This window comes from Nicotiana tabacum, chromosome 22 (genome assembly GCF_000715075.1).
Source record: "Nicotiana tabacum cultivar K326 chromosome 22, ASM71507v2, whole genome shotgun sequence".
NCBI classification, from domain to species: domain Eukaryota; kingdom Viridiplantae; phylum Streptophyta; class Magnoliopsida; order Solanales; family Solanaceae; genus Nicotiana; species Nicotiana tabacum.
The window spans coordinates 56,744,756-56,770,759 of record NC_134101.1 but is presented as its reverse complement, the minus strand read 5'-3'; the positions used below and the strand labels follow the sequence as shown (position 1 = coordinate 56,770,759).

The 26,004-nt window shown below is 40.1% G+C and overlaps 1 protein-coding gene across 3 annotated transcripts; it reads left to right on the top strand.

Moving 5' to 3' along the window:
• The first annotated feature begins 628 nt into the window (after positions 1-628).
• On the top strand, positions 629-24,602 carry LOC107789478 (serine/threonine-protein phosphatase BSL3-like). 3 transcript variants are annotated; one of them, XR_012705023.1, is made up of 22 exons: positions 629-1,712; positions 1,941-2,001; positions 2,095-2,173; positions 2,260-2,339; positions 2,454-2,548; positions 2,627-2,726; positions 8,027-8,096; positions 15,554-15,655; positions 15,738-15,819; positions 15,917-16,096; positions 17,101-17,356; positions 17,456-17,696; positions 17,776-17,946; positions 21,180-21,418; positions 22,313-22,397; positions 22,564-22,610; positions 22,683-22,882; positions 22,961-23,036; positions 23,557-23,692; positions 23,794-23,930; positions 24,013-24,076; positions 24,156-24,602. XR_012705023.1 is itself a non-coding variant. In XM_075244112.1 (22 exons), exons 1-22 carry the CDS (start codon positions 1,310-1,312, stop codon positions 24,167-24,169), a joined length of 2,970 nt encoding a protein of 989 aa, XP_075100213.1. In that variant the 5' UTR covers positions 629-1,309; the 3' UTR covers positions 24,170-24,602. The 3 variants fall into 3 exon arrangements, 2 of the variants coding, with proteins under 2 accessions (XP_075100213.1, XP_075100212.1); XM_075244112.1 differs by having other exon boundaries at positions 22,512-22,610; XM_075244111.1 differs by having other exon boundaries at positions 22,512-22,610; positions 24,013-24,229.
• The last annotated feature ends 1,402 nt before the right edge of the window (positions 24,603-26,004 follow it).

Here is a 26,004-nt window from a genome sequence, read left to right as displayed (position 1 = left end):
CTATCTCTCTCTCTCTCTCTCTCTATATATATATATATATATATTGAACCTATAATTTTAAAAGTATAATGTCTTAGTATTAATAACTTTAAATGAGAAGAGTAAAACTATCAAACTTACATCCAAAAGTTGCAAATTACAAAACAAAAGAGCAATATTTTTGAGAATTATGATTCGATCTGTTTATGTTATATTAGAATAATTACATATCAAGAGTGTGATCGCATTAGCTATGATTAAACAATATTTGCTTACTGTTTATTTAATTTTAAGCATATACGGGTTCGATTCCCACAAGTCACACCACAGTCTCTTACTTTAAAAAAAAAAAAAAAAAAAAGGCTTCAAAGATGCATAAAACGCTTAGGTGGTTTCGAACCAGCTTTGTCAAGCGGTGTCACTTGAATTGTATTTATTTGATTAAAATATTATTTTCATGTTAATTTAATAAAATTTGCATCCGCCCCGCCCCTATGTGAGAATTATTAAACGAATAAAAAGCAGAATAAAGCGATGAAAAAGAAGGAAAAAAAAGAATAATAATAAGAAAAATAAAACTCAATAATTTAATAATGACTCTTAACCAATCATGAACATTATCTTTAGCCAAAGCCCCCTCTCATCCCATATGTATTTGTCAGGTTGAATCACTTTCATACATCTCCACACGCGCCGATCCTGCGCGTCTCATAAAATCCTTCTTGTTCACGAGGGAATCCCTCCCGTTGAAATCGGAACCGGTTATCACCGTTAAAGCTGTTGTACCACATGATGTAATATCTTGTACGATCTGCAAAAAAAAAGTGTAAATCTCGCATCAGGACTTGTACCCTGAGAGGTAAAAATAAAGTCCACTGTAGTCAGATTTCTTCATAGCCATTTGACAGATGAGAGAGACAGAGGTACTTTATGTGCAGAAAAATACGTATAAATTTATAGATACAGATAGATATATCTAAATGTGCGCCTGTACATACATTTAAATATTCGTAGAGAGAGAGAGAGAGAACGAGTGATCGAGGATTGGACAGAGAAGAGAGTTTTAGTGTGAAAAACTGTTCGGATTGGTATTCCTCGACCGCCTTGAAGTTTCTTCAGAAAGAAGAAGAGAGAAGAAAAACCTAGAATTTCCTCTCTTTTGGTCTGTAATTTTCTCGTAAATTTTGGATGTGTTTGAATCAGAGGATTTGAAATTGTGATTTTCGACATTTGGGGTTTGAATTGGATTGGATATGTTGATCCAAAATGCGCATGGTTGAGAATTTGAGCTCCGATAAGCTTAAGAATCTAGGGTTTGGAGGTGGGGGATATGGATGTGGATTCAACGATGTCGCCGGAATCCGATCACGATCAGAATAACGGCGCGTCGTCGGAGCAGCTAAACGGCCAGTCATCGACTGGAGGATCTCCGCCGGAGACTCCTCAGGATCAGCAGCATCCGGCAAATTCTCAGCAGCAGCAGCAGGACAGTACTCCGGTGGCGGGGCCGAGGTGTGCTCCAGCGTACTCGGTGGTGCACGCTGTTCTAGAGAAGAAGGAGGATGGTCCAGGGCCGAGGTGTGGGCATACCTTAACGGCTGTACCGGCGGTTGGAGAGGAGGGTAGCGCCAATTACATTGGTCCTAGGCTTATTCTCTTTGGTGGTGCAACTGCGCTTGAAGGGAATTCTGCTGCTTCAGGGACTCCTTCTTCTGCTGGAAGTGCTGGAATTCGTATGTTTCCTTGAAGTCTCCAAATTATCCGACTTGTACCCTTTTTGTCTGAGCAATTTTTGGACTTGACTAGGATATGATCTTTCCAGTTATGTAGACTAAATGAAACGAGTAAAGTGACTTTTACTGGTCTCAGAAAACCTCTGAATACAATGTTTATGCGTTAAAAAAAAAACAGAATTTGATTTTTGTAGAATAATCAATTGATAGAAGAGATCTTAATTGCAGGTTTAGCAGGTGCTACAGCTGATGTGCACTGCTATGATGTTTTGACAAATAAATGGTCTAGGTAAGTGCCTATTGGTGTCACTGATAAGCTACTTTCAGTTTTGTGGTTTACTGAGATTGGATAAAGTATGTCTCTGTTTCTTAATAATCACAGGATGACTCCTATAGGAGAGCCACCCACGCCAAGGGCTGCTCATGTTGCTACAGCCGTTGGAACCATGGTTGTTATTCAGGTTGGTATAAACTTATAGTACTTTGTCTGAATCGTGCATGATCATCTACTTCAGCTAGTTAAGATGCTCTATCTTATCCATCCCAGGGTGGAATTGGTCCAGCTGGTTTGTCAGCTGAGGATCTTCATGTTCTGGACCTTACACAACAGCGCCCGCGATGGCACAGGTTAGCATTTAGCAGTTCAAGTAATGACTTAGTTTCAATGAACGTGGTGCATGCTGGTGAGGTGTGAAATTTGGAAGTGCTGATCAACTACTGAAATAATTCTGACATTTTCAGGGTTGTGGTCCAAGGACCTGGTCCAGGGCCACGTTATGGCCACGTCATGGCTTTGGTAGGGCAAAGATATCTCATGGCTATTGGTGGAAATGATGGTCAGTCTCGTTAAAAGGCCCTCCCCATCTTTTAAGCATATAAAGTTTAAGAAATAAAAAGTTGATCCATTATTTCAGGAAAACGACCTCTAGCGGATGTTTGGGCCTTGGATACAGCTGCCAAGCCATATGAATGGCGCAAATTGGAACCTGAGGGTGAAGGTCCACCTCCTTGCATGTAAATTTCATGATCTCTTTCTTGAAGATGTGTATTTTAGTTCCTAAATGTACATGACTTTCATATTTTCTTGTTACTTTTGACTGTATTCAATTTGCTTTTCTGAACTTTATGTTCTTTATTACATGGTGAAGAACCTAAAGTTTTGTTTGTACATATCAATCAAAGAAGTAGCATGTGGTAAACAGTGGCAGTCTTCAGTGACTGTTTGGTTATGATTTATTGCTTAGAAGAATGAACCTGATCCCTTGACAAGGGAGGGATGGCCAACAGGTAACTCTCTCCTCCAACCACAAGGTTGGAATTTCAAGTCACCAAGGAATCAAAGTGGGAAAGAGTTATTGTTAGGCTCCTACAGGGTTTGGTTGTGGGGTTATCCATATAAGAAAATGCACCTGATCTTTTGTACGCTATTCATAAAAGAAAATGCCTCATGGTCATTTCTGACTTACTTACGTGGTGATGATTTTGTTATCTATTCCCAAGTTCCAAGTCCAATAATCCAGCTTCTTTTTTTGTCTTAAGGGAGGGGGTGTCTTCATTTCTTTGGCTTATAAAAGTATGTGTTTACTTATTAGAATTATGATGGATTATTGACATCTAAAAAGCTGGCCAGTTTCCGAGTGGTGTGTGCATTTGACGGCAGATAATTTAAGGAAATGAAATTGCATCATAGTTCGTTGGTTTTGCTTGTGTATAAAGTAGGCATGAAGTGAACCATTTTCTGGTGCACTTTTGCGATAGAGTTATTAGCTTTGTTCCTTTTCATTTTCAACAATATGTGAACGCTACCTGAAACAGTTGCAAAGTCCTCGAGTGGTTGGAGGATGAAGAAGCTGGATACCAGAAATAAAGAGCTGTTGAAGGTCACTCCTCATTTTCTTTTCTTGTTAATTTGAACGGAAAGAAAAACGATACTTAAGTGTGTAGAAAATCCTTTGAGGAGAGCTAAGAGCTCCCTTTTGCTTAATATATGCTTTTGGTGTTATAAGATATTCCATAATGTATTTGATATAAACCATACTTATCAAATACTGGAGGAAAAGAAACAACAGATGTTTTGAAGTTACTAGCAGCTCCATTCAAGTAGTTAAAATGAGTTGTATTTTAGATCTGCACTTTTGGTGTAAAGAGTCTTCTGTAGTAGATGCTGAATCTATATTTTTGGAAGCCTTGTAAAATACACAAGGGCTGTAGCTTGTAAATTCTGTTGCCAGTACATTTTGTACTGACGAATACAATGTTATCATTCTAAAAAAAAAAAAAAAAAAAAAATCTTTGTGTGGGACATGCTATTGGGAAATTGCTTAGATCTTTTTACTTTTAAAAAGAAGTATTGAGCTTGTTATAGTTGCAAGTGCAATATTAGAGAAGATCATTTGAGATGGTTTGGTCATGTCCTACGTCGACCTTTAGATGCACATGAAGAAAGTTGTTTCAAAGACGTAGAATCTCTTGAATTTGTGCAGACTTGGAGAAAAATAGGTTATAATGAAAGAAAATGATCCATATATGTGATAACAAATTTTTGTTGGGATTGAGGCTCAGTCATATTGGTAAACTCACTTTAGGTTCAATATTATTTTGGACTCTTTTAATAATGTTGGAAATTTGTTACCTGTAGAAATTTAGAGCTTTCTAGTGTTAGAGAGCATAATTTTTTTTATAATTTGAATAGAACGAGTCGAAATGAAGAGATTTGGATAGTAATAATTCATATAGCGAGCTCAACTAGCTTCATTGTGAGACTGAGTTGCTATATTGGTTAATTATTCCAACTGTTAATTTACTCGGAAGTATTTTCCATGAAATTTAAATTTAGCTTTTAACGTAGCATGTGATGTGTGGATTAGGCGCATGTCACGGGTTCAAGCCCTGGCGCAGACAAAAGCGAGGTATTTAAATGGAGAATGTTAGGGGCCATTATCCACCGAGTCTCAAATTGTGTGCCACTAGCCATCGTGGATTTCTTGGCTATAAAACACGAGTTATCAATTCCGATTTACTGGTGCGCAACACAAACTTCTTTTCCGTATTAGTGTTGACATGAGATAACTATGTTGTGGGATTTGTTCACTACACTCAAAAGAATCAAGAGGCGTTACTACGTATTGTAAATAAAGCACATGGACTACTTAATAAAGACTTGCGAGGAAAATGACATTCCTTTTCTAGTATTGTCTTTAGAGTAGAGAAATAGTCATTAAGTTTAAGAAATAGTTCCTTTAAATCAAGATTTTAAAGTTGAAAAGTTGTTATACATTTTAAGTCACATGCTTTTTACCATATCCTTGATCCTCTGTCAACATTTTGTTCACTTCCTTGTATTCGACGCTTTCGAACGTTTGACACATCAAAATATAAATTTACTTCCAACACTCGAAACGTTTGGTGTATCAAACCATTAGAGATATGATGGTAGGATGGAAGTTCAAATGGATGAGTCGAATAAGGAGATCGCTCATGTGGATAATATGGTAAGAAGAGAACCACAGAGCGTTTGAAGGAGTTGAAAATACTGTCATACAACTTAGTGGAATCTTCTTATTTTTTTTGAGTAAGGTAACAATATATTCATCAGCACCAAGTTGGTACTGGTATCCAAAAAAAGAATGTACAAATTACAGAGGGCCTTGTATCTTAGAAAGAATATAAGAAATCTACAAGTAATTCTGCATCCTCTATATTGTTCTCTTTACACCAGAATTGAAAAGACAAAAAACAATTCAGCTTAATTCTTTGTATGGAACTAATTCTATCCTCAACACATCTACAATTCCTTTCTGTCCACACCGTCCACCATATACATGCTGGCACCATTCTCCACCATAGCTTCTGACTCTTCCTTGTTTCAATATAATTCCAGCACCACAAAAGGTCCTTGGTATTCTTTGTCATTACCCATCGTATTCCTGCCAGGGAAAGGAATAACTGCCACAGAGTATCAGTTACTTTGCAATGTAGAAAGAGATGGCTAGTGGTTTCTTCCTCCTTCTGACACAAGAAACATCTGGAAGTCATAGGAATCCCCCTTAACCGCAAAACTTCATGAGTGAGACAAGCTTTCCTGGCCACCAGCCAAGAAAAACATGTGACCTTAAAAGAGGCTTTAATCTTCCATATGTATTTCCATGGCCAACTAGATAATTGAGCACCTTCTGACAAAAAAGAATATGCAGAACTGACTGAAAACCTTCTCGTGTTTCCTTCATTCCATATCACTGTATCCTCAACATTCCTGGTACCATGAAAAATTCCCAGAACCTTCAGCATTTCAGCCACCCTACCGATTTCCCAATCATTTAGGATCCTTCTGAAAGAAAAATTCCAACCCTGTAAATTCCATGCACCTTCTATTATAGATTGAGGTGTAGTTGTTAGGCAAAATAGTTCTGGGAAAAAATCTTTCAAAGGACCATGCCCTAACCAAGTATCACTCCAAAATAATATTCTTCTTCCATTACCAACTGTGAATCCAATGTTTAAAGCATACTCCTCCCAAAGCTTCCTAACTGCCTTCCATATGCTTGTTCCATAGGGAGAGTTGACTGGAGGGGTGATCCATTGCCCTTGCTGCCCATATTTGTGGCTAATCACTCTCTTCCATAAGGCACACTCTTCTGTGTTAAATCTCCATAGCCATTTCCACAATAAACTTTTATTATGCAGTCTGAAATTTCTGACCCCCAAACCTCATTCTTTCTTGCTGGACATGACAGATTTCCATCTAACTAGATGAAAACATCTAGTCTCCTTGCAACCTTGCCACAAAAAATTCCTTTTGTGAGAATCCAATCTTTTTTCCACCTTAGTAGGCAGTGGAAAAAGAGACATAACATAAGTTGGCAAAACATCCAAAATGTTGTTAATCAATATGATCCTGCCTCCCTCAAAGATAGATATTGAGCCTTCCATTTTGCTAGTCTCTTCTCACATTTATCAATCACACCATTCCATATTTCCATAGCCTTATTTTTTGCCCCCAGGGCCAAAACCAAATATACAGTAGGAAGTTTCCCAATGTCACAACCCAATGACCATAGCCTTAGTGGAATCTTCTTATTTTTGTTTTTCATTTTTAACAGATTGGAGTGCACGTGATTTTGATGACTGATGCTCTTGGCAGAGAATTTGTTATTTGCATAAGTTTTTATTTGCAGCTCGTGTGCAGGAAAAATAAATAAATTATTGACTTGATAAATCACACTCAAAAAATCTGATGTTTTCGGAAGTGGTGGTGGTTGTTATTGTGCTTAAACCTTGTTCAGAAAACCATACTGTATGGACTATTTCAGTAAAGACATATACGACATTGACGTCAAAGAAGAGAGATTTGCTGAACTATTGGTATCAGCATTTCCGTGGATAAGTCCTTATTTTTGAAGAGGTAGATATCATGGAAATGTTGCCCTGGTATGATTTTAGGAAACTAAAACTTGAAATTCCACAAACTATTGCTACCATTTGATGGTTGAGTGGCTCAATTTTGCACCTCGCTGGCATGTTCTTGGTTTCAAATCAGTTTCACTTGCTGATGGAGTTGCCATCTCTCTAGAATAGCATATTTTCTTGCACCTACTTTTCGGATTTCATACATGATAAGGGGAGCTCCTTTTCTGAGGTTTTAATAGTGAAGTAAAATTACGAATTCTCGATGTCATAAGAAAACAAGTTTATTCCTTCTGGTGATGTTTCTTATGAGTTTTTCGATGACCTAGAAGAAAATAAAGAATTCAACGAAACAAAGAAGATATACCTTGGCTTGTCTTCTAGGGAGTTTGGTTGAGGCATAGGATAACAATATGGCCATTCCAGGTTCAAAATCCGCAACTACACTCAGTGTGAGCCCATCTGCTGTAGTCATTATTGGCAGGTCTTTGTTACGTGTGCTTATATTGCAGGTTGTCTTGGTTGATTAGTTTAGGTGCATGCTCGATGGCCTGGACACACCAAACATAAACGTGACAAAGGCTCAAGCAGTGGGATGTACATTTTTTTCTTATCTGAAGATGGTTATTTGATGAACAGTTGTGACAGTTTGAGCATATGTTGGTCTCTTATTTTTTCAAAACTTCTACATTTTTTTTAGCAAAGTCTCTTTCGACTGTACTGTTTGTTGAACCAAAGCTGTCGGAGTGCATTTTACACATTTGCATCTTCATCTATTCTGAATTTTGTTTGTGTATTCTCACTAGTTTCCTCTGGTGATGTCCAACTGAAGATAAATTCTTGTGAATCTAATCTGGTCCAAGTGTCCAGTAAGGTAATGAAGTCCTAATTTGCTCTTGTTACTTGGCTAGGTACGCAACTGCAAGTGCGCGATCTGACGGTCTTCTTCTGCTTTGTGGAGGGAGGGATGCCAATAGCGTGGTAAGTGAAGCATGCTTTCTGATGCAATAAGAAAAAATGATGGATTTTATACTGATTTACTTGTTCCCTTGGTTTTTATCATTAGCAGTTTTACTTGCACTTAGAAGTTAGAAGGATATCTCGCAGAAAGATTGTTCTCTTTCTTGAACCAATCATGCTTTCTTTGTCTCAGCCTTATCTCCTTCTCTCTCCTTCTCTGACTCCTCTTCTATTTCAATTTCCTCACATAGAGTCAGTCTCTTATTTTATTATGTGAATCACCTCTTCTAAAAAGTTTTGCTGCTAGGGAAGGGACTCTTTTATTCATTTACTTGTCTTTTCTGCATCCTCATATGTGAGACAAACTACCTCATCGGCCAAGTGCATGCAAACTGCTTTTCTTATGATAGGTTGCATTGAGAGTTGAATTTGAAAAAATTGCTTAGACAAGGACACCTTTGTTTACTTAATTATGTCTGTAACCATTTTATGTGAACATCCTCTGTTTCTCTGCCCCAAATTTTGCGCATCTGTTTGGAGGTGCTTCCCTTTTCCCATTTCATGTACCTACTTAGTGGTTAATCGCTTTAATGGATAAAACTTGAGTGGAGCTCTTTATCTTTCCCATTTTTGTTGAATATACTCCTTTACTATTTCTATGGAGAACGGTGTGTTTCTTATTCCCTCACTTTTTTGTCATGTCCTCTCACCTTCCTTTCTAGCTTTGCCTTACGTCTCATGATTGCACTCTGCAGATCTCTCTAATCTCTAGCCTGCTCCTTCTTGATCCCTACCTTGGTTGTACTCCATTGTGTTGCCACCTTGCTCTCCCTGATCTACCCATCTGCCCAACGCCCCAACCTCTGCTGGGAAACCGTTTTCCCAGTGCCAGCCTTCCCCTCCCCTTCTCTGGTACTAACACAATCCTCATTCCCATGATCCCTGCAACCTTCTGCTCGGTGATACTCCATTAATCTGCAGCCACTCTATTTTGCCGCTTTGACTTATGTGCGGTAGAACCTAGCCTTACATTTGGGGAAAAGTTCATTGCCAAAAAAAAATGATCCCCACCCAAGAACCTAGTGAAAGAAGAACAAGATTTGATCGATTCACAATTGGCTGTATGTGCAGTAAAATCTTAAGAACATAGTAAAAAGAAATTGTCAGGGTACGAAACTTTGTTTCCCACAATGCCTGCTCAACTAAATGTTTGATTGTGTTATAGCCTTTAATGTTGCGGAAGATGCGACTTCTTCTCATACTTTGAGATATCCATTGGTGGATTTGTTTATTGAAGAGAAAGCTGATTTTCATCTAGAGCATTGTTTCTGTTTTATTAGTTGTAAGTATTTTTGTTGATTCGGTTGTCTCTTTCTGGTTTACAAAAGGCATATGAGTGCAAAGCTAGTTAAGAAAGGGGAGAGAGGACCAAAAAGAGGTTATGTGACCCATAAAATAAGGGGAAGTGTGCTAGTAACTAGAGGCGTGTAAAGTCCTACCATAGTCCCTAAATGCTTTGCCAACAACTTATGATCGAAATCTCATATTATTTTGACCTTTAGTTTTATTTGTTTTGTGAGAAGGCACGGGAGAAAATATGTTATTGATATATTGAATGAATGAATAATACTACACAAGAGGTCCTTATTTATAGCTATACTATACAAGGACATACTACTCCTCTACCGATGTGGGACAATACTACACTATATACATGCTGTAAATTAACACTCCCCCCCAAGCCGGTGCATACAAATCATATGTACCGAGCTTGTTACATATATAACTAATACGAGGACCAGTGAGAGACTTGGTGAAGATATCTGCAAGTTGATCATTTGACCTCACAAACTTTGTAGCAATCTCTCCTGAAAGTATCTTTTCTCTGACGAAGTGACAATCAATCTCAATGTGTTTAGTTCTCTCATGGAACACCGGATCTGATGCAATATGAAGGGCAGCTTGATTATCGCACACAAGTTCTATCCGACTGATTTCACCAAATTTCAACTCCTTGAGCAATTGTTTGGTCCAGACTAGCTCACATGTTGCCATAGCCATTGCTCGATATTCTGCTTCTGCACTAGACCGAGCAACTACATTCTGTTTCTTGCTCTTCCAGGACACCAAATTTCCTCCTACTAAAACACAATATCCAGATGTAGAACGTCTATCAGAAGGTGATCCTGCCCAATCAGCATCTGAGTATCCAATGATCTGCTCATGACCTTGATCCTCAAAGAGTAACCCTTTGCCTGGAGCCGATTTTATATATCGAATAATGCGGACAACTGCATCCCAATGACTATCACAGGGAGAATTCATAAACTGACTTACCACACTCACAGGATAGGAAATGTCGGGTCTAGTCACTGTGAGATAATTTAATTTTCCAACCAGCCGCCTATAGCTTGCAGGATCGCTAAGCGGCTCCCCTTGTCCTGGCATAAGTTTAGAATTCGGATCCATCGGAGTGTCAACAGGTCTGCAACCTATCATCCCCGTCTCCTCAAGAATGTCTAAAGCATATTTTCTTTGAGAAATAACAATACCTGAGCTAGACTGGGCAACCTCAATACCCAGAAAGTACTTCAATCTGCCTAGATGCTTAGTTTGGAAGTGCTGGAAGAGATGCTGTTTCAGGTTGGTAATACCATCCTGATCATTGCCAGTAATAACAATATCATCAACATAGACTACCAGACAAATACAGAGACTTGAAGCAGAGTGCCGATAAAACACAGAGTGATCAGCTTCACTACGAATCATGCCAAACTCCTGGATAACCGTGCTGAACTTACCAAACCAGGCTCGAGGAGACTGCTTTAGACCATAAAGTGACCGACGCAAGCGACATACAAGGCCACGAGACTCCCCCTGAGCAACAAAACCAGGTGGTTGCTCCATATAAACCTCATCCTCAAGATCACCGTGAAGAAAGGCATTTTTAATGTCCAGCTGATAGAGGGGCCAATGACGAACCGCAGCCATGGATAGAAAAAGGCGGACTGAAGCCACTTTAGCCACGGGAGAGAAGGTATCACTGTAATCGAGCTCAAATATCTGAGTATATCCTTTGGCAACAAGACGGGCCTTAAGTCGATCAATCTGTCCATCGGGACCAACTTTGACTGCATAAACCCAACGACAACCAACAGTAGATTTACCTGAGGGAAGAGGAACAAGCTCCCAAGCACCACTTATATGTAAAGCAGACATCTCGTCATTCATAGCCTGGCGCCATCCTGGATGAGACAACGCTTCACCTGTAGACTTAGGGATGGAAACTGAGGACAAAGAAGATATAAAAGTATAATGGGGAGATGACAGACGGTGATAGCTCAAACCGACATAATGAGGATTAGGGTTAAGTGTGGTCCTTATACCTTTCCGAAGTGCAATCGGTGTACTAGGAGCAGGGTTCGCAGCAGGAGCAGGGTCAGGTGCAGGACGAGAACCAGTTGGGCCTGATGGAGGACGCAAACGACGATGATAAGTCAAGAGTGGTGTTCCTGTGGCCGGGGAACTAGGGGGAACAACACTAGACTCCTCAACGGTTGGTATGGATGAAAACTCTGTGGTCGAAGGTGGAGGAGGAGCTATAGTAAACTCCTCAAAGGTCGGTATAGGTAAGACCTCAGATATATCATGGTGGTCAGCAGAGGTAAAGAAAGGTTTAGACTCAAAAAATGTGACGTCAGCTGACATAAGGTACCTACGAAGATCTGGAGAATAACAACGATATCCCTTCTGAATACGAGAATAACCAAGGTAGACACACTTGAGAGCACGGGGAGCTAACTTATCTTTCCCAGGGGCTAAGTTATGAACAAAACACGTGCTCCCAAAGACACGAGGTGGAAGAGAGTATAAGGGTGACTGGGGAAACAATACTGAATGCGGAATCTGATTCTTGATGGGAGATGAAAGCATCCGATTAATCAAATAACAAGCTGTGAGAACTGCATCGCCCCAAAAACGCAACGGAACACGAGATTCAATTAGAAGTGTGCGAGCAGTCTCAATAAGGTGCCTATTCTTTCTCTCAGCAACCCCATTTTGCTGAGGGGTATAAGGACAAGATGTCTGATGAATAATTCCCTAAGAAGTCATAAATTGCTGAAATTGAGAAGATAAATATTCTAAGGCATTATCACTGCGAAAAATGCGAATAGAAACACCAAATTGGTTTTTGATTTCAGCACAGAAACTCTGGAATATAGAAAATAACTCAGAACGATCTTTCATTAAGAAAAGCCAAGTACATCTTGAATAATCATCAATGAAACTGACAAAGTAACGAAATCCCAAAGATGAACTGACTCTACTTGGACCCCATATATCAGAATGAACTAAGGAGAAGACAGACTCTGCATGACTCTCAACACTACGCGAAAAGGAGGCTCGGGTATGTTTCACAAGTTGACACCACTCACAATCTAATGTAGACAAACTAGATAAACTAGGCACCATCTTCTGAAGTTTGGATAAACTCGGATGTCCTAAACGTCTGTGGATTAGATCTGGAGGATCTGTAACTAGATATGTTGTGGAAGGACTGAGTAAGTTAAGGTAGTAAAGGCCTTCTGATTCACGTCCTGTACCAATTGTCTGTCCCGTACTGCGGTCCTGCATAATAAAAGAATCGTCAATAAAGTATATACCACAATGGAGGGCACGAGTCAAACGACTAACAGATGCAAGACTAAAAGGACAGCCAGGGACATAAAGAACGGAATCTAGGGTGATAGAAGACAAGGATTAGCTTGTCCAACTCCTTTTGCCTTAGTTTGACATCCATTGGCTAAAGTAACAGTGGGAAGAGACTGTGAATATATAATATTTGACAAAAGTGATATATTACCAGAGATGTGATCAGAAGCGCCGGAGTCCATGACCCATGGGCCAAGAGTGCTAGACTGGGAAACACAAGCAAAAGAATTACCAGAAACAGAAGTATCAGAAACAGAAGTATCAGTCTGAGCAACTGAGGCTACTTGTGGAGATGTCTGCTTACTTGCTCGATACTGAAGGAGCTCATTATATTCTTCTTTAGATAAAAAAAATCCTTGGTTACCTGGAGTCTCGGTTTGAGCAATGTAAGCATTTTTGGGTGGACGACCATGTAAGGAATAACACATTTCACGAGTGTGTCCAAGTTTGTGACAATAAGAACACTTGGGTCTAGATCTTCCAAAACGATCTCCTCCTCGTCTATGCTCCATAGTTTGAGATGCCCGAACATCCATTGTCTGGGATGCAAGAACAGAGGAATCAAGTTTCTGTGATGAGCTCATTGGTGGACTTGGTGCTGCAGCAAGGCGGAGTAATCGAGAGAATAATTCATCAACTGTCGGGATAGACGGACTAGCCAAAATCTGGTCGCGTACTGAATCAAGATCATTAGGAAGTCCAGCGAGGGTAAGAACGAGAAACATCTTCTGTCGCTGCTCTTGTTGTTTTTCCACACTAGCCGAAACTGGCATCAACTTCTCAAATTCCTCCATGACTGCCTGTACTTGACCCAAGTAAGTAGACATATCCAATTCCTGCTTCTTTAAGTTTGTCATCCGTGATATCACATCATAGAAGCGAGATATGTCATTAGTATATAAGGTGCGTGCCTTTGCCCAAACCAAATAACATGTCTGGAATGGACGAAACAAGGGCATCAACTTGGAATCAATAGATCGCCACAAGATGCTACATAGCTGAGCATCGATTTTTGCCCAAAGTGCTATTGCCTTTTCATCTCCATCGCTAGACTGTTTGATTAGATGATCTTGAAATACCTTGACCTCTACACCATAACTCGACAGATGAAGCCCAAGCTAAGTAGTTTGAACCTCCCATTAAAGGTTCCGAGGTAATAATAGCACTAGAATTTCCAGAACTCATGTTTCTAGACCCAAAAGCATCAAATCCCAAAGACATTGTTGCAAATTATTACCAAATAGGAGAAAGAATCAACTGTAATCCATTGAAACAGTGTATGGAAACACAGAAACAGAATACTGAAAACTGTAGCTGCCGGAATCTAATGTAGCTGTCGGAATAGTACTGTAGCTACCGAAAAAAAAACTCAAAGTTGTCGGAATGAAATAAAAACAGTAGGGGTAGGATCGGAATTACCAGGCGACCCAACTGTTCTGAAGGAAGATTTTCAAAAAATGGCCGGAAGTGGTCGTACGCGCCGGCGCGTGAGCTCACGCGCGTGAGATTCTGGTGGCGCGTGAGGCTGCTTCTGCCGGAGTTGTTCACTGGGGTTTGGTCGCCGGACAGTGACGACTCTTGTGGTAGTGTTGGATTTTGCACAACACTGACAGAAATGAAGCAGATAGAAAACAACCTTAAAAAATATTGATTTCTCTTTCCCGGAATCGCTGGAATTTATGCACAGCGATAAGTCTCTCACAATTGCTCTGATACCATGTGAGAAGGCACGGGAGAAAATATGTTATTGATATATTGAATGAATGAATAATACTACACAAGAGGTCCTTATTTATAGCTATACTATACAAGGACATACTACTCCTCTACCGATGTGGGACAATACTACACTATATACATGCTGTAAATTAACATGTTTTTCAGTAGGTTATGACATTTGCCTCCTCAAACTACATTTCTAAAGACATTTCCTCTAACTTAAGTAACGCAAAGCCCTTTTTTCGCTATAAAATAAAGGACATAAGAGTAAAAAGAGAGATTTCTATGATTTGTATTTTCTGTAGTTTGTGTCGAGTGTTGTAATTTGATGTGATATCTTGTTAACATATCCTGTCTGTTAGATACTTCCTACTATTGTTTCTGTACTCTTTCCCTATGTCACTTAAAAATAACAGACTTATCAACTATCTTTTCTGGATTTTTATGCCCAAGAAACTGTCAGTGAAAATGATGCTGTGTTGAGCTTCATCCACTTAAATACTGCAATAATAATTTGAGTGGTGGAGCGGATTTGTGATTTGAGATTAATGAACAGTGGATGTCTGGGGCTTGAGGTTAAGGAAGTATATGCAGCATGATATGATGGTACTTCAGAAAACTGTGTTTTCAACTTCCACCATGTGATGGGTTTAGTTGGATACCTCAAAGGTTATGGGGATTATAGTGCAATCATGCAGGGCAGAAAATTTTTTGTACCGACTATATGAGTACGTATATGGGGTTGCATAAGTGTCCAGTGAAGTGTCTGGTTTTTGATATTCTTAGTGTATTCTTTAGAGCCATAAAGTATCCACACCTATACTACACCTGTTCGACATGGGTTCGTCAAAACAGATGTGAAGATCCATGTAACATAAGTGATGAACTTGAGAGTTCTGTTTTTTGTTTGGTCTTTCATCTTCTTTTGGTCTAATTGATAATTGGATGGGGCCCTGAGCTTTTAAACTGTTACTTCCTCGTATGCTCTTGCGCTCATTGGTTGATGTACTTGTACTTACTTTTCCCACTGCTTTGTTGATCCACAGCCTCTGGCCAGTGCATATGGACTTGCCAAGCATAGAGATGGGCGCTGGGAATGGGCCATTGCTCCTGGTGTGTCGCCATCCTCTAGATATCAACATGCTGCTGTACGTGTTTGTTTCATTCCTTTTATTAACTGCATACTTTCACATGGATACAGTATTTATCAATTACGTTCTGATATTATAGGTTTTTGTTAATGCTCGGCTCCATGTATCTGGAGGGGCACTTGGTGGTGGACGCATGGTGGAGGATTCATCTAGTATAGCCGGTATTTTTTACTTTTAGTCGATACATAGTGGATATAACACTTTTTGCACTGTTATGCTCATCCCTCACTATCATGGTTCTTTGCCCCCTTCTGGCAGTACTTGATACTGCAGCAGGAGTGTGGTGTGACACGAAGTCTGTTGTCACTAGTCCTAGAACTGGCAGATACAGTGCAGATGCAGCTGGGGGAGATGCTGCAGTTGAATTGACCAGACGTTGTAGACATGCGGCTGCTGCTGTTGGTGACTTGATATTTATTTATGGTGGTCTGCGTGGTGGTAAGACTATAAGATAGACATCAATCAATGTTTTTATATTTGCTTTCAAGTTTGATTTCAGATGACAATCATTCTTTTTCTTGGAATAGTAAAAAAGAAATTGTGAAGCAACTAAAAGTATCTTCTATCTTCTTTCTTCGACTCCAGGGGTGGTGCAGGATGTGCTATGGTTTAGGCATTCATAAGTGGTCTTCACTAGCTAAATCCCGTTCTCTAGTGTGCATATAGCCTGCTAGATTAAAGGTTTTCATGACACACACTAATGCTGGTTCCTGTGTCTTTCATCAATGTAACGCTTATCGTGCCACTGGTGCATAGCAATTTATCTGACTCAGTAATTTGATATCACTGAAAAATACTCACATTGTCACTGTTCAAGTACTGTATTATTATTATACCTTTCTTGGCCTTTTGGCTAAGATCAAGTGCTGAATTAATAGAGGGCATATTTCCAGTCTGGTGTAAAAGGATTTCATTCAAGAGTTTTAGAACTGGTCCACTTTAGCTGTAATGATGTGGTGCAACTCATACTGTTAAGTCATGTTTGCACCTAGATGAACAACTTTCCCCATTCAAAAAATTAACTGCAGTGAGGCCAGACAAGTGAGGGTAGCTCAATTGGCAAAGGTTGAGGGACTTGTGTCTTAGGTCATAGGTTCGAGCCTTGCGCCAAGAACTAACTCTGGTATTTAAATGGAGAAGGTTCCCGAGTTCCGGACACTGCGGTTGGCCTATAGGCTTGGCTCAAAACGGATTTTTCGGTCATAAAATAAGAGAGGGTCGCTCAAGTGGAAAGCACCCTCCACTTTCAACATTTACGGTGTGGGTTCAAGTCACCATGTTACTCTGTCAGATGTGAAAATCATACTTAGCCTCAAATGTATCTGTTGCATGTTTCCAACTGTAAGGAAAATAAGTAGTGTAATGAAAATACCTTGGGAGAAGTTATTCAGATCACTTCCTGGTTTCTGCAACAAGTTTAGTGCTGCTATGTTTTGTCGCAGGGGTATTGCTAGACGACTTGCTTGTCGCCGAAGACTTTGCCGCTGCTGAAACAACTAGTGCAGCTTCACATGCAGCTGCTGCTGCTGCTGGGAGGATAGCAGGAAGGTATGGGTTTGGTGATGAAAGAACAAGGCAAACAGACCCTGAGGTAGTTAATGATGGCTCAGTTGTACTGGGAACTCCTGTTGCTCCCCCTGTAAATGGTGATATGTATTCTGATATAAGCACTGAAAATGCGACGCTTCAAGGATCTCGGTGAGTTTGCAGTTGCATAGGAACAACAGCATCTGCTATCTGTTTTATGATAATTGTATGATTAGTTTCTAAAGATCTATCTTGTGTTTTGTTTTGCAGGAGACTCATCAAAGGTGTTGAATATCTAGTGGAGGCTTCTGCCGCAGAAGCTGAGGCTATTACTGCTACCCTAGCGGCTGCAAAAGCTCGACAACAAGGTAATGGAGAAGTTGAACTTCCAGACAGGGATCGTGGAGCAGAGGCAACGCCAAGTGGAAAACAGGCGCCTACTTTGATCAAGCCCGATTCTGTCTTATCAAATAATTCTGTCCCAGCTGGAGTCCGGCTACATCACCGTGCCGTCAGTGTTCAAGTCCTTAATGCTATGCTAGTCTTAGTGCTCATAAGGTTGACTAATGATGTGCCTTAATGCATTGAAGGTGGTTGTAGCTGCAGAGACTGGTGGAGCTCTTGGTGGCATGGTACGACAGCTTTCGATTGATCAGTTTGAAAACGAAGGCAGGCGAGTTAGTTATGGAACCCCAGAAAATGCAACAGCAGCAAGAAAACTATTGGATCGTCAAATGTCCATCAACAGTGTTCCCAAAAAGGTAAATGATTTGTCTCTATACGCATCGCCTGATTACATTCCACAATGTGGCTTACCATTATTTGTCTGATGTGTTATTCAGGGAAGTAAAAAGGGTAAACTGCTTGCAGTTAAAGCATAACTTTTGCTACATAAGTTGCTGTGTTGATTAGATCCATATTTGGCTCTTGCCTCTTTTTCTTTGGGTGTAGTTGCTTGAAGGACCATGTGTAACATCAAAATGGCCCGGTTGGTAGCACAAAAGTAACCCCCCCACCCACCCCCCCCCCCCCCAAAAAAAAAAAACACACACACACACACACACAAAAAGTGGGACATGACTATTAGCTCCGGTGACTGTTGTACTGCTTAAAATGGAGGAATGGCTGTTGTACTGCTCCATTTATAATTGCAATAACTATCGGGGTATCAAGCTGCTTAGCCATACTATGAAAGTCTGGGAGAGAGTGGTAGAGCTAAGGGTGAGGAGGAGTGTGTCTATTTCCGAGAACCAGTTCAGGTTTTTGCCGGGGCGCTCAACTACAAAAGCCATCGACCTTGTTAGGAGATTGATGGAGCAGTATATGGAGAGAAAGGACTTGCATATGGTGTTCATCGACTTAGAAAAGGCATATGATAAAGTTCCGAGGGAGGTTTTGTGGAGATGTTTGAAGGCTAGAGGTGTACCTAGTGCCTAGTTAGGTTGATTAAGGACATGTATGATGGAGCAAAGACCCGAGTGAGGACAGTGGGTGGGGACTCAGACCATTTTCCGGTTATAATAGGGTTGCATCAGGGGTCGGCACTCAGCTCTTTTTATTTGCTCTGGCAATGGACGTACTGACGCGCCACATCCAAGGGGAGGTGCCGTGGTGCATGCTATTTGCAGATGATATTGTATTGATTGACGATACGCGAGACGGTGTGAACGCGCAATTAGAGGTGTGGAAGCGGACCCTGGAGTCTAAAGGTTTCAAGTTGAGCAAGACCAAGATAGAATACTTGGAGTGTAAGTTCAGTGGCGAGACTCAAGGCGGGGAAGGGGAGGTGAGGCTGGACTCGCAGGTCATCCCAAGGAGAGGAAGTTTTAAGTACCTTGGGTCTATTATTCAGGGGGATGGGGAGATTGATGAAGATGTCACACGTCGTATTGGGGCGGGATGGATGAAATGGAGACTCGCTTCCGGTGTTTTGTGTAACAAGAAGGTGCCACCGAAACTTAAAGGTAAGTTCTACAGAGTGGTGGTCAGGCCAATGATATTGTATGGGGCTGAATGTTGGCTAGTTAAGATCGCTCATGTCCAGAAGATGAAGGTAGCAGAGATAAGGATGTTGAGATGGATGTCCGGGCACACCAGGTTACATAGGATCAGAAATGAGGTTATTCACGACAAGGTGGGTGTGGCCCCTGTTGAGGACAAGATGCGGGAAGCGCGGCTTAGGTGGTTTGGTACTTTGGTTATGTGAGAAGGAGGAGCACAGACGTTCCGGTGAGGAGGTGTGAGAGGTTGACATTGGAAGGATTACAGAGAGGTAGAGGTAGACCAAAGAAGAGGTGGGGAGAGGTGATTAGGCAAGACATGGCGTAGCTTCAGCTGACCGAGGACATGACCCTTGATAGGAAGGTATGGAGGTCGAGAATTAGGGTAGTAGAGTAGGTAGTCTAGAGTGTTTATAACAGTAGTATTGGCACGTTGTCTCGCTTTCTGTTTGTAGTAGTGTTTTTATGACTAGCCGTTGTGTCCTTTCATTGTTGATCACCTTACTATCTTATTGTTTTTATTCTGCTTTTATATGGCTTTTTGGCACTGTTCCTTGTCTATATTTTCATTAATGTGGTGCTTATGCTTTCCTGAGCCGAGGCTCTATTGGAAACACCCTCTCTATCCTCACAAGGTAGGGGTAAGGTCTGTGTACACACTATCCTATTCAGACCCCACGTTATGGGATAATACTGGGTATGTTGTTGTAGTTTGTTTTCCCGGGAGAAATGGAGCTACCAAATAGAGGTCAGAGTTTAAAATGAAAATGCATATGGTGGAATGCATTATGATGTTCTTTAAAGCAAAATTTGAACTAATGTCAGACTGCTCATGTCTTACTCCTATCATTTTAATTTCTTCTTAAAGAATGTAATTGTATTTTGCCTCTAGTGAAAAGCAGTGTTCTACCAATTCCCTGCCTCAAGTTAACAATTACTTTAGTCTCTAGTGGGATTGGAATTTGAAAATGTGATAGATCATAATGTACGCGTCTTATCTTTGAGTTGGAGAGCAGAAAAATGGAGAGGAGTGTCTTGAAGATACCACCTGATAAGCTACTTTTCTTTCATCTTTCAAGACCGTCAAACCTCTTTTCTTCAAAAGAATCGAAACACATCAAAATTGTACCTTCCAGACTTAATAATAGAAGGGCCGGGCAGAAATATGCTAGGTTAGCTAGGTCTTCAACCATATCTTTTCATCGAAGAATGTGAGACCGCTCACCATTACTAATTGTATTGTCAGCTCTTTTCATTGATTGAAGGTTTCATTTTTTTCGTTAGATCTCCCAGCCAACAACCTAACCCTAGGTTTGCGATGACCTTGGTTGCATCTAAATTCCTATTCAATGTTTCATTTGGGATGGAAAGAAAAAGATTTGCTGATCTCGAAGTGAGGATGCTTCCTTCAGCATGAGCTGACCCTTTCAGAACAGTTTAAGAATGGGCGCAACTATTAGAGCCAGAATTCATCCAGGTTCTATTAATCATGAAGGGAGGAAAGAAAAAAAATCCAAAAGGAAATTTTAGAAGCAGCAAAGTGTAATTTTTGTTGCTTCATCTAGGAAATTTGGTTCCAAACATAGAAGTGAGTAGAACTCTAGGTCTCTAAGAAGTTGAATGAAGAACTGGAGACCGGAGAGTAAAAGTGTGTAACAGTACTTTGAAGGGAAGAAAGAGGGAGAATAATTTTTTTATTTCCTTATTTGTGTCTTGTGGCCTGTTAGGGTGAGTTCAGATATTTTTTTTGGGGGGGTGAGGGGGTTTTGGGGGGGGGGGGGGGGCACGAGGTGGGGGGGATGCATACAATTGGACTGTCTTCCTTGATTCAATCAGGGTAATGAGTCCATAACCATTCTGAATCTCGAACAAAGACTTACCTGCTCTGTAGAAAATGTAACTGCCATCATCTTTATAACTTAAGCTGTTATATTCGTATAAAGACAAATAACTGCATTTGTTAGTTATATCATTTCTTTTCCTTACTGTCTCAGGTGATTGCCCATCTTTTGAAGCCTCGCGGCTGGAAGCCGCCTGTTCGGCGGCAATTTTTCTTGGACTGCAATGAGATGGCTGATCTTTGTGACACTGCCGAAAGGATATTTGCGAGTGAACCTAGCGTTTTACAGCTTAGGGCTCCTATTAAGATATTTGGTGACCTGCATGGGCAATTTGGGGATCTTATGCGGCTTTTCGATGAGTATGGTTCCCCATCGACTGCTGGGGATATATCGTAAGTGCCTTGACTCAATCTAGCTTCTAGCTGTTTTATTTTCTGTCCAAGCCATTTGACTGCATAAATTCCTTGGATTGCAGTATTTTTTCGATTTACCCTCTTTTTGTTTTGAATGAATATTTTGATTGAAACTTGCGGGCGTCGCAGTTTGCTTGTTGTTGTAACTGTCTGGTGTCTCGGTACGGCTATCAGAATTCTGATACTGATTTTATGGAAAACGGTCATATTTACCCCTCTGCTTTTGAGAGTTGTTCATATCTACCCTCCATTTGAGTATTCGACTGTGTATAGCCCTACCGTTACACATTTGAACACAAATATCACTCAGCCGTTAAGAGACCCGAACCCATCATTAAAATCAACAAGTGGAGGGCAAATACACATTTTAAAACACCCAGTTCATTTGCCCAAACCCATTATCCGACCCATCCAAAAATCTGTTTTAATTCGTAATATTTGCAAGGTCCGAATTATGCCCAATTGCTCAAATTAGGAATAATAATCGTATTCCTCATCTTGGCTGTGTTAGCCATATACTTTGCTTTTGTGCTATGGAACCATTTGATTGTAAAATCCTGTTGTCTTCAATTAAAGGGAAAAGATGAGACCAATAAACACTCTTGGTAAAAGTTATGTAGCATAACCAAATATCCCATGTAGCAGATTATGTAGCCTTTATACATCAAAACTTATATTCTAAGCGACACTTTACTTGGTCTCAGGTGAGGCTGTCACAATATTCTCTTGGTGTCTATTTGCTGTCTCTCATGTCATTCTGACTCCTGCAGACTTGTACCATTTTTTGGATTGATCTATCACTTAGATCAGTTTGATGTGTCAAGAAAGATTTGTTCTTCTAGTTTGATACTAATTTTGGTAAGTGAATACCAGGTATATTGACTACCTCTTCTTAGGAGATTATGTTGACAGGGGCCAGCACAGTTTGGAAACGATAACTCTTCTTCTTGCTTTAAAGGTACCTCTTGTGTATAATTCTTCTTGCTTTAGAGGTACTCTTATACCTGGTTGTTTGTATGCTTTCAACTTCTTAGTTATCTGTGATTTTGATGATCATAAATTGATGCTTTAGGTTGAGTATCCCCTCAATGTACATCTAATTCGTGGGAACCATGAAGCTGCAGATATTAATGCGCTTTTCGGCTTTCGAATTGAGTGCATCGAACGGATGGTATGTTATGATTTACTGGGTGAAGCTTGTCCTTCCTGTCAAGCTAGATACTGATGTCCATTTATGCAACAGGGTGAGCGAGATGGAATTTGGGCATGGCATCGATTTAATAGATTGTTCAACTGGCTTCCTCTGGCAGCATTAATCGAGAAAAAGATAATCTGTATGCATGGTGGTATTGGAAGGTCAATTAATCATGTTGAACAAATAGAAAATATCCAGCGTCCTATCACTATGGATGCTGGCTCAATTGTTCTTATGGATTTATTGTGGTTAGTCTCTCTCTTCTCTTGTGCTTCCTTCATTGACTTTACATACTCATATTTTCTCACATCAGTGTGTGTTTCTAGGTCTGACCCAACAGAAAATGATAGCGTTGAAGGATTAAGACCAAATGCAAGAGGTCCAGGGTTGGTCACTTTTGGGGTGAGTAATTTTCATTCCGTATCAATTTCAGTGAGTTAATTTTCTCTTGATCTTGTTTTGGGGTAGTGGAATCTTTTGTTTTCGTTCAACTATTGTCTCTTATTTTGGGAAGCTGCAACATTCTTATTAGTTAACTGGAGTTACTTAAGAGGGCCCATTGCAGAAAGATATGATATTTCAAACATAAAAGTTGAGATTGCTCCATCTCTGCCCTCTTTTTCCACTTTGACATTCTATGGGCTGTCATTTTCTTGAGTTTGTTTTGTGCAAATTGCAGCATTTCCATCTTTGTAACTTGGATGTTTTTAATTTCTATGTCCAAGCTCTTTTCATTCAAGACAACTGAACTCACAAGTCCTTGAAGTCACTTATCTGTTTGCTGAACTGGAGTTTTAGTACTTCAGTTAATGTGGTGCTTGAATATTAGATATCACTGCTATTCTGTCTCAGGGGTCTTTAGTGTGATGTAGTTTCTCTAGCATTTCCTGTCGCACTAATGTAAACACTTGCATACATGCAGCCTGATCGTGTGATGGAATTCTGCAACAACAATGATCTTCAACTGATAGTCCGAGCACATGAATGTGTGATGGATGGATTTGAACGATTTGCTCAGGGACATTTAATTACACTTTTCTCAGCCACTAATTACTGTGGTATGATGTTACAAATTTTGGATGTTTGGAAGTTTTCTACTTTATTTATATGGTTTTATCTTTATGCAAAATATTAATGTTCTTTTTTTTTCTTTCTACAGGTACTGCTAATAATGCTGGTGCTATCTTGGTATTGGGTAGAGATCTTGTTGTAGTTCCAAAACTTATTCACCCGCTGCCGCCAGCAACATCTCCTGAAACTTCACCAGAGCGGCATATAGAGGACACTTGGATGCAGGTTTGTTATTTCCAGATCTTCTTCGACCCAAATATTCTTTGGTTTGATGTGTGTCTAATCACTCTTACAATTGTTGGGATAGGAGCTAAATGCTAACAGACCACCTACACCAACTAGAGGACGTCCTCAAGTTGCCAACGATCGAGGTTCTCTCGCTTGGATTTAGAATATAGTTCGATTATTTTGCTATACTTCCAGGCTCATGCTTACATGTAGGATTTCCAGTGATATGTACATAGCACGACACCATTCAGAGAGTTCCATGGAAATGCTTATCCTCTTGAAAAGTTGAAGGCTTGAGGCACCTTAGGGATTCTTCCACAGAAAAGATGCTTTCAGAGGATCAGATTTAGATATTGGAGGTTGCAGGCGCATGGTCTATTCATCATGATGCAGAGCAGTTCGGGGTTTCTGATAGTTGCCCTTTGTACATTGAGCCACAAGCAGGTAGAAGGATTTTATCATGATGCAGAGCCAGTTCCTGCTGGGTTTTTATTGTATTTTATTCCTTTTTAAGAGCCAGTTCCAGGTGGGTAGTGCTGGGTTTTTATTGTATTTTGTTCCTTGTTAATCCTACATATTTTTTTCCTCGTTTAGGGTGTATCATTTTTGTCTACAGTAGAAGAGGACTTGAGTCGTCCCCCACATATGATTGCTGTCGTAATTCATGTATCATAGAGGTGGTTACTTTGTGTAATTGTATTGGTGCCTTGTAAAATGTTGCTTCCACGTGAACAAGAAAAAGATACGAAAAAATAGCTGGTCATCTACTATTTATGTTTTTTATTTTCGTCTTCCTTTGAAGAAATTTAGAAACTCAGTTGGAAGCATAAGCTCCTTGTTTATTGCATACAGCGCCTTTAGATGTTTAGTATTCTCTCAATGCATCAAAAGAGGCAGAGAATTGCGTTGAGCTTTCGCCATTGACTACGTCTTTGGGTTTCTTCGAAAACAGTTTACTTTTATCAGTACTATGTTAGACTATTCTTTCATTCTACTTTACAAACTATCGTCAGGAGCAGTATCTTGTTGAGATGTGGAGATTGTGTTGTAATGGGTTATTTGAATAAGGTGTAGTCCACCTTCACCTTTGATTTGGGTGTTGACGTCTTGAGGTGTATAGGCGACCTTTTTAGAGTTAACAAGAATTCGATTGAATTTAACTTTTAACAATTTTTCTCTTTCTCATACCTCTTCTATTATGCACAAGAACCAATTTCTCTTGTCCAACGGCCATTTGAAGTCTACATCTTCAACTCTCATATATTCTTGCAAACTTCAACATGTTTGACTACTGACGAAAGATTAACAGAATGATAGAGAAGTAATTTAGGGGAAAGCGAATATGGCTTCTTCAGTATATGCACATTACCTTAATAAATGTATATTAGTTTCAGATTTTGCATACTTAGAGTCATTTACGCAATTGGAGCTAGAGAATACTGAAAATACATCAGATGTAATTCAGTCAGTCTTTCCATGTCATTCTCTAAGAGGTGAATTTCCCCTGCTCTCTCGCTCTCTCTCTCTCTCAACAGCTACATTTCTTGAACAGCTACTACCTACATAACCCCTCTCCCTCTTTTCAAGGAAGTGCATCTCAGACCCTATGTAGTTTTGTCCTTTTTTTAACAGTTCCTGACAGGTGCTTTTGTGGCTCTTCCCTCCAGCCCTGAAGTGAGCTCATTTTAACGTGGACTCTCTCTCTCTCTCTCTCTCTCTCTCTAGATTTCACTTTAGGAAGTCTGATGATCAAATAAGGTAACCAGTGCAGAACAGAATACCAAAAGCTGGCATCTTTCCGGGCAGGTCCACACTTGAATGCCAATAATAATTTGCTGCTCAATAATTAGTATCTCAAAGGATACATCTTTACACGAGTGTGAAGCTTACCCTCAAGAAGCCAGTTCCTAAGCTTGGATGAGATTCACATAACTGTGAGAGGAATAAAATACTATCAAGTACATGTGTTAATCTCGTTTAACTGGTCTTTAAACATAAGATTTGTTGGGATCTTTTGTCTTTGAGCTTTGGAGGCCGAATCTCTCATTTCTTAACCTGCAAAAAAGCATGA

Excerpts from the sequence above, each read along its gene's own strand:
- LOC107789478 (XM_075244111.1), top strand. The coding sequence starts at position 1,310 with ATGGATGTGGATTCAACGATGTCGCCGGAATCCGATCACGATCAGAAT. Across the intron at positions 2,340-2,453 it reads CAGCGCCCGCGATGGCACAG|GGTTGTGGTCCAAGGACCTG; the intron begins GTTAGCATTTAG and ends TGACATTTTCAG. Across the intron at positions 17,947-21,179 it reads TCAACAGTGTTCCCAAAAAG|GTGATTGCCCATCTTTTGAA; the intron begins GTAAATGATTTG and ends TTACTGTCTCAG.